An 8376-nucleotide genomic window follows, 5' to 3' on the forward strand; every position below is an offset into this window, starting at 1 on the left:
CTGATTTTCAACTAAGTATGGATGGATTTCTTGATTGGGCTGGGAATTTGCTTATTGGGCCTCGCTTTCAAGAATTTGGGCTTTTGTGACTCATATCATTCCCCTTTCCTCAAAAAGATTCGTCCTCGAATCTGAAAAATCAAATGAACTCGACTTTCCTCTATCGAACGGGACTAATGGCAATTGAGTCCACTGAGAAGAATAGCCATGAGATAGTAAATAGCAATGGAAATAAGCTTGTAGTCCAATCATAAGCATAATAGAATAGGTATAACGCATGTGAATGGACAGATTCAGATTACCATGCAAACAATCTAATTTACTCACCACTGCCTCGTCAAATATTTGAAACAAAGATGGACATGTTTTAAGGCATTCAGTCGTCTCACATTGTTCCCACAAACCATGAATAAATTGCGAGTAATAAATCAAATGGTAAACATAATCGTCACAAGTAGGTATTTGAAAAGATTCACATGGTTCACAGAGTTGCATAATCATACCATGCATTAATCGACGGTCTATAGATTCACTCACACATGCATTATCAAAAACAAGAATCTTTTTATCAACCATCAAAACAGATAGATCATCAATAAATAAAATAGGATAGTCAAGCACGTTTCGATCTAAGTGTTCATCAACACGATCTTTATCACTATCCGAGGAGTACAAAAGTGTTTCAAAGGTTTCAAGCATCTTACCTCGATAAGCAGAAGAATAAGGGTCGATTTTACCTTTTTCATTTAAAACAAACCATCGCTCATCGGGGGCATAGTGTAGTCGAATCTCCGTTGTTGAGTTAACCTTTGTCAAATGGAACTCAAACTTCATGTACAACCACATAAACTGTTTAAGGCACGAATATAAATTGAAAACAAATTTGGAAAATTTCGTTACCTTATTCTCCAAAACAGATTTGGACAAATTCGAGGATTTTACACAAGGTAAATCAAGAGAATAACAAATCACGCTTCTTTTCGTAATGACTTTATCAACCACAATCGAAGAGTAACAATTAATCGGATCAAAATGAGGGGATCTTTTAAGAACTAAGTCACCAAAAGTTTTATCAATAATTTTCAAATCTGCACTGGACTCGGTTTCTAAAATTTCCTTACCTCGCTTACCTTCGGGATCATGTAGTGTGATTTCATCTTTGCCTAAGTTGATCGTATGAAAGCGTCTTTCATTTTAGAGGTATTGAAGTTGAAAGTTATCTTTCGATCTTTCAGGAACCTGAAAAGTAGCAACACAAGAAAAATTCATATCTTGGTTAGTGGAAACATTCCTCATTACCCTTTCCACGTCTTTTTCTTTTGTTTCTTTTTCTAATTCATTTTCTCTTCTTTCTTCAATTTCTTTTTCACTCTCAATCTCTTTTTGCTCTTTTTCATTCTCTTTTTCTTTTTCCTCACTTGTTTTAACAGAATTTTTCAGTTTGATTTGGTCCTCATGGACTTGTTCCGGAGTGAGCGGCACTAAGGTGAGTTTCTTTCCTTGATGCTTGAAAGAATACCTATTGGTACGACCATCGTGAGTGACTTTTCGATCCAGTTGCCATGGTTCTCCTAGCAACAAATGGCAGGCTTGAATAGGCATTACGTCGCACACAACTTCGTCTTGATACTTACCGATAGAAAAGGCGATGCGCACTTGTTGAGTGACCCTAAATTGGCCTTCGTTGCTAAGCCCTTGTAGTTGATAAGGTTGTGGATGCTTGGTAGTGGTTAAGCAAAGCTTTTCCACCATCGTCGTGCTGGCTATGTTTGAGCAACTTTCACCATCAATAATAACTCTACAAAGCTTACCTTGTACATGGCAGCGAGTATGAAAGAGATCTTCTCGTTGCTGCTCGCTCTTTGGTTTTGCCAAAGATGATTGTCCACGATCATGAAAATCATCATCCATTCTAGGGACACGTTGAGGGCTGCACCTATGGGGCTGGTTATCCCTATCTTCCTTAATTGGATCTCGATATTGATGTTTTTGATTCACTCGTACCTCATCCAAAGTAGTATTCAATGCTTGAAGTGTAGCATTTATTTGTGTGATTGCAGCAGTATGTCCGTCTAACTGTTGTTGGACTTTCATAAGTGCATCATTATTATCACCTTTAGACATCTTCAAAACTGTAAAAAATAAACACTCAACACTCAAAAATAAAAGTTAGCAAACCTCACCATTAATCACTCAAAAAGAAAAATCAAATTCTCAATGAGGTCGAATTCAATCTTGTGAGTTCTTTATTAGAGTTTATATCAACCAATTAGAGAGTGTGAACCAAACTACCAAAGAATCCTAATTTGCACTAGGATGCCAAAAACTGACGAGACACCAAGTGATTCGTGTTGCACCGAGGAAGGATTGTGCACACGTTTAAATCCTACTAACACAAGAAACAAGAAGGTGTTAGATATTGTAAAAGGAGAATAAAAAGCAAACAAATGAAAACCTACAGCTAAGAATCAATAAAAATTGCTGAAAACAGAAAACCCGAAAAACTGCGGAGTAACTTGACAACTTCGTTCGAGGTGTTCCCGATCTCCAAAAATCACGAAATTAAATCTGGAGTGTCCTTATATATTGAATTTTCGATCTGGAAATTTTGGGCACCAAATTCAACCCTCTGAATCTTTTTTTAAATTTTTATTGAATTTCGTCTTTTTATTATTTTGACTTTTTTGACTGATTTTTTTGCGGGAATAATTTTTTTATATTCAATCACAGTGCCAAAAACATGTATGTAAAATTTCAGATCAATCGGACAACGTTTACCCACTCAAATGAATTTTTTTTGAACAATTTTTCTGGGTAAAACTTCTGTTTGTGCTTTAAAAAATAGAGATCAGTTTAGAAATCAACCAATAACACCCAAAACACCCAAAATCTGATACCAAATGATTCAGGGTTGCGCGCGGACCAAGATCGAGTTGCCAAGTAACGGGAAACTCCTACGAAAACCCTAAACAATTAGATCTGAAACGAAACAGAAAATTAAAAGATTAGATTTTTGAATTTTCAGATCTGAAATAAAATCCCCAAATCAGCAAAGAATCAAATTGAGAATAGAAATAAGTGTTAGGGTTCTTGAAACCCTCAAGGAGATTGTGATTCTGCCCAATTGAACACCAAGATAGTTTTCCCCAAATTTCGACAATCTAATTTCACCCAAAAAGAGTATGGAAAAACCCTAGAAATTGGGGATTTTTGGGCTGATTCCTTAAGATAGAAAAAGGCTGAAAACACAATAAGAACAGAAAATAGATTAGATAATGATTCAGCACAAGTAGAAATAAAGAAAGAATTGACAGTAAGAAATTAAAAGATAAGTCCTAAGAAGCCTTGAAATCTCGAAAGATCTCACAACTCCCTTCAAACGGCTCTAATCTCCCCTCCAAAGAATATCAATGGCAAGAAGAAGGTTGAAGATGGCTCCCACAATCACAAGATTGTTAAAACAACTTCTAAAGAAAACTCAAGAGAAAAATCTTGGAGAAAACTCAAAGAAAATTCTGCTCTCAACAAATCTGAAATTTTAATAATAATGATAAGTGTTTAACAAGGTGGATAGCCATGCCTTTAAATAGGCCTTATAACTAGTCCTAATCTAATTAGAAAACTAAAATAAAAAAAAAACTCCTAATTATTTTAATATGGAAATTTGGTCAAAGGTCATTTTATCTGGGACTCTTGGACTGAATATTGACATAAAAATTTAAACTAAGTAAATAAATAAATAAATAAATAAAAATAAAAATAAAACTTTACAACTTGGGCCACTTTGACAATTTGGCCTGATTTTCAACTAAGTATGGATGAATTTCTTGATTGGGCTGGGAATTTGCTTATTGGGCCTCGCCTTCAAGAATTTGGACTTTTGTGACTCGTATCAAAACTGATACATTCCATTACGCATGTGCCCCACCAGTAATATGGTACCTGTCTTGATGTCCTTCACAAAACAATGAAGTGGATGAAATTCAAAATAAACATAGTTGTCATTAGCAAACTATGCAACAGACATTAGATTCTTGCATATACGATGAACATGAAGTACATTCTTCAAATGAAAAACCCTGTTGGAATGAACAAACGGCGAGGAACCAACATTGTCTACTGGTACAGACATACCATTCCCCATAAACAGTTTATTTTTACCTGTATACTGAGTCACCTCTCGCAGACTTTGCAAGTTGTTTGTTACATGGTTAGTGGCACCCGAATCAGGAAACCATACAGTGGAAGTGACATTATTGGAAGACACCGAACCAGACGTAGAGGCCATATTAGCCTGTAAACCAGTAGTTTCCAAAGACCCCTTATGAGTGCAAGATGAAGAAGAAGTACACAACTGATGAGGAGACTCCTGGAACTGATGACACTGAACTTGCATGGGCTGTTGAGACATACCCTCAAAAGACTCATCAAATCTATAGTAACATTTGTGTACAGTATGTCCAATACGACCACAAAGCCGGCATTGAGGTTTGGCATGCATGAACTTCCGTCCACGACCTCTACCTCTGAAGTCCCTGGAGCCACCACCTCTAAAAGATGATCGAGACCCCTGACCAAACTGTTTAGCCTGCCTCCCGTCAGATTCAGAATGTTGAACCACATTCGCCTGCAAAGACATACTCGAAATAATATCTTGCTGCCGAGCCTCACAATCAGTCAACAACTCCATAAGATAATCAAGAGACACATTCATTGTTGATGCAACAATGCGGATTGAGTCGTACTCCACAGGTAAACTAGCAAGAATGATACTGATATGTTCTTGTTCAGAAACATTAGTACCAGCAGCAATCAGAGTATCACATTGACCTTGAATCTTGGCAAGATATTCTTGAATAGACAACTGACCTCTCTTCTGTGAATACAATGCATGTTTGAGAGTTAACATTGTTAAAGAAGATTTTGCAGCAAACCTTTTGAGAACCTTACTCCACACATCAAAACTAGTCCCGGTTCCAGTAAGGTGAACCAGTATACTATCAGAAATGGTGGTCAACCAAGAAGCCAAGAGCTTATCTTGTTGTGTATGAACAACGAAGTCAGGATTAGCAACAGGAGACCCATCACTAGCAAGAATAGACTGTGAAGGAACCTGAACGGTTCCGAGAACAAAACCATGCAAACCATAGCCTTCAAGAATTAACAAGATTTGTTGTTTCCATAAGAGAAAGTTACTAGCAGTAAGTTTCACCGTATCATGTTTGGGAAACTGATGAAGTTTGCGCAAAGAAGCGTGTCCAAGATCTAGAGAAGAAGTCGCTGCAATCGGCGTGGCCGTATGAATAGACTGACGATCACCATCAGATACTGCATCTGTCGCCATAACCAAAAAAAAATTATGGCTGTGATACCATATTAAGAACACAATATACTTCTATTATTATCAAAAGAACGTACCTTTACATCACAAAAATTCCACTATTTATAATACAAATGTTAACTACCCTTAACTACTAACTAACAAGGCTTCTAACTCCTAACCGTTAACTGCTGCTAACTACCACAGCTGTTATATACTCTAATAATTACAAAAGCAATATTTTTGTATGCATAATTTCTGGAATTTATAAAAGAAAAAATTCCACACTAATCGAGTGATAAATTTTTTTAATGATATTAATGATGTGTATTAAAGTAAGAGGGGATTTCTGCAACATCATTTATAAGTGTGAGTTTTGTAAAAAAAAAATCGTTTAGCAAACGCGACAGCAGACTAGGTGGCTTCTCAATATAAAAGGAGAATGTGCACATCGTCCTTGGTGAACATTTTGAGCAGGGACGGGCTTCCAACTCCACCTCCATGATCTAGCTGTTTGGTTCTTTTGCAAATTTTTGGAGAATTATTTCTTCTTTTTTTCTCTCTTTGTCGCAAAAGGCTTCGTTTATATGTTTTTTTTTTCTGTTTTGAGGTTTCGTTTATTCTAAGGGTTAATAGAATTTCATTTTGTGTTTGTAAGAGGGATCAAATTATGTTAAATTAGGGTATAGAGATTAAAATTTCAAGTATAATATAGGAAGGAATGTTGTAATTGACTTAGATTTTTATAGATGTCCAACTTCCGAATGCAAATGTTTTGGAAATATTTGGATTCAAATATTTTAACTATTATAGACAATAGATTTGATGCAATGTGAATATTAACCCTTGAATGTTTTGTTTTATTTTTATATTTAAAGCTATCGTCTAAATTCATTTTACTTTTAAGTAAATTTTTAGTGAATTTAAATATTAGACGTGATGATATAAATTTAATATAAGTTGATACCTAATGCTTTAATTGGGACTAACAGCTAAGGTTATTTAGCAAAGGGTTTGGGGTATGATTGATTGAAGCAAGGAATTAAAGTAGTCTGTTTTGCGGATGAAGAAAATCCCATTTTTGATTAAAAAAGAATGTGCTCCAGGTAAATTCAATTGAATGATATGATATTTACCCCAAAAAGGAACTCCTTTCACATGATGGTAAGTGGGTGTGATGTGTGCTCGATCATATGTTTTTTTCCTATACAACTGTCTGGAATAATTTTGCACTGAATCATGGTGATATGACACCAAAATTATTTGCCCAAATGCCACAACACAACATTTTCTCCACCACATCCTTTCAATTATATGTACTTCTATAACAAAGCTGTTGTATGATATCATCGGAGAAGATAAAAAGAGTTTACCACTCAAACATCTCTCAAATTGCATTTATTTGAGAGCTGATGAATCTTTCAATAGAAGATATTATTTTTGTGTGGGGGGTTTTCAACCTCTATAAAAAACTGTTGTTCGAAATTAACATTTTAATTGGTAGAGATACAACTTGTAAAAGTTTAAGAGAAAAGTATTAGAATTGTATACGATACTAATTATGGAGAATGCATGTGCAAATTCGAACCACCAAACCTTTACAATGTAAAGGTCTAAAATTCAAGGAAAATAAATAAAAAATAAGAAAAAGAAATTAGTTTCCAAATGTCAAAATGTGAATACCGAAAGCGTAAAGCTCTATAATATTATATTTAGTGTCTTTCTATTTAATTTAAATGTTCTAGTTTGAATCCAAAGCATTGAAGGGGTTGTTGGTTTCGGCCCTGGCGGAAGAAGAGGGGGTAAGATTGAGAGAGCATTAGATTTGATATTAGATTGTATATTTTGTTGAAAATAATAAAAGTGGGTGTTGAAAAGCATAGCAACTGTTCAGATATATAAGCAGTTATTTAAGCAGCCAAAACAAGAAACAAAAAGACAACCCAGTTAGATATCCAACATATATTTTGGCTTACACCCAAACTATCAGCAGATATCACTTCATCAACAACTGGTTTGCACTTTACAGTAATTCCTCCTCCTCCTCCTTCTTCCTCTCTCTGCAACTACAACAAGAGTTTAACCTCCATAAATGGATTCTCTCATCTCCATCTTCCAACACCAATTCTTTCTCTTCTCATCATCATGCATTACTCCAAACCCGACAAAACTTCCAACGCTAGCACCAGCGGTGGCAGTTCATCACTACGGGTCGCCACCCGGTTTACAAGGGAGTAAGGCGTCGGAGTAGTGGCAAATGGGTGTCCGAAATTAGAGAGCCGAGGAAGCCCAATAGGATTTGGCTCGGCACCTTTCCCACTGCCGAAATGGCCGCTATTGCTTACGACGTTGCGGCGCTTGCACTAAAAGGCCAAGATGCTGAACTTAACTTTCACAACTCGGCTGCTTCTTTGCCTGTACCGGCTTCGACTTCCCCACGTGATATCCAGGCGGCTGCGACCTCTGCAGCGACGGCTTTGGGTGCTGCGAACGATGCTTTAAGAAACAATTCAATAGCGCCGCCTGAGAAACCTTCAATGGCCGATGATTTCGTGGATGAGGATTTGATCTTTGATATGCCTAATGTGCTTTCCAATATGGCTGAGGGGATGCTTCTTAGCCCTCCTCGCTTCGACGCCGATCAGCCACCCGCCAATAACGGTGGTGATGATGATGAAAACCTCTGGAAATTCCCTTAATAATAAAAAATAAAATCAAGCAAGGCAGACAAAAGAGTTGAGTTACTTTCAAGTCCTAGTTGAGACTAGTTTCGACTTGCCCTTTCCCATAATAATAATTTTCACGATATTATTCAGCATAAAAATAAAAAGAAGGGATCAGTAGGCAACGTTTTTGTACAGGTTTTTGTATTTATGGGCGTTGCTGTTTGTGTCATGTCGCTTGTATATGTCTACCCGTCCGTACAATCTATGTATATGTTTAGAAATAATTGTTGGAAAGTTGAACCATCTTCTACATATAGATGGAGTATGTATAATATAAATATTAATATAAAAGCTGCTATATTTTCCAAACCATTGTTCAGAGTTGAGTTT

At 36.3% G+C, this 8376-nt stretch overlaps 1 protein-coding gene across 1 annotated transcript; it reads left to right on the plus strand.

The window, feature by feature from the left end:
• The first annotated feature begins 6478 nt into the window (after nucleotides 1-6478).
• On the plus strand, nucleotides 6479-8089 carry LOC107921749 (ethylene-responsive transcription factor ERF024). Its single transcript, XM_016851566.2, has 3 exons — nucleotides 6479-6484; nucleotides 7066-7122; nucleotides 7504-8089. Exons 1-3 carry the CDS (start codon nucleotides 6479-6481, stop codon nucleotides 8017-8019), a joined length of 579 nt encoding a protein of 192 aa, XP_016707055.1. The 3' UTR covers nucleotides 8020-8089.
• Nucleotides 8090-8376: the final 287 nt, after the last annotated feature.

Source organism: Gossypium hirsutum, chromosome D01 (genome assembly GCF_007990345.1).
Source record: "Gossypium hirsutum isolate 1008001.06 chromosome D01, Gossypium_hirsutum_v2.1, whole genome shotgun sequence".
NCBI classification, from domain to species: Eukaryota; Viridiplantae; Streptophyta; class Magnoliopsida; order Malvales; family Malvaceae; genus Gossypium; species Gossypium hirsutum.

Coding starts and splice junctions, on each gene's coding strand:
- LOC107921749 (XM_016851566.2), top strand. Junction 7,123..7,503: donor CCCTGGCGGAAGAAGAGGGG/GTAAGATTGAGA, acceptor TTCCAACGCTAG/CACCAGCGGTGGCAGTTCAT.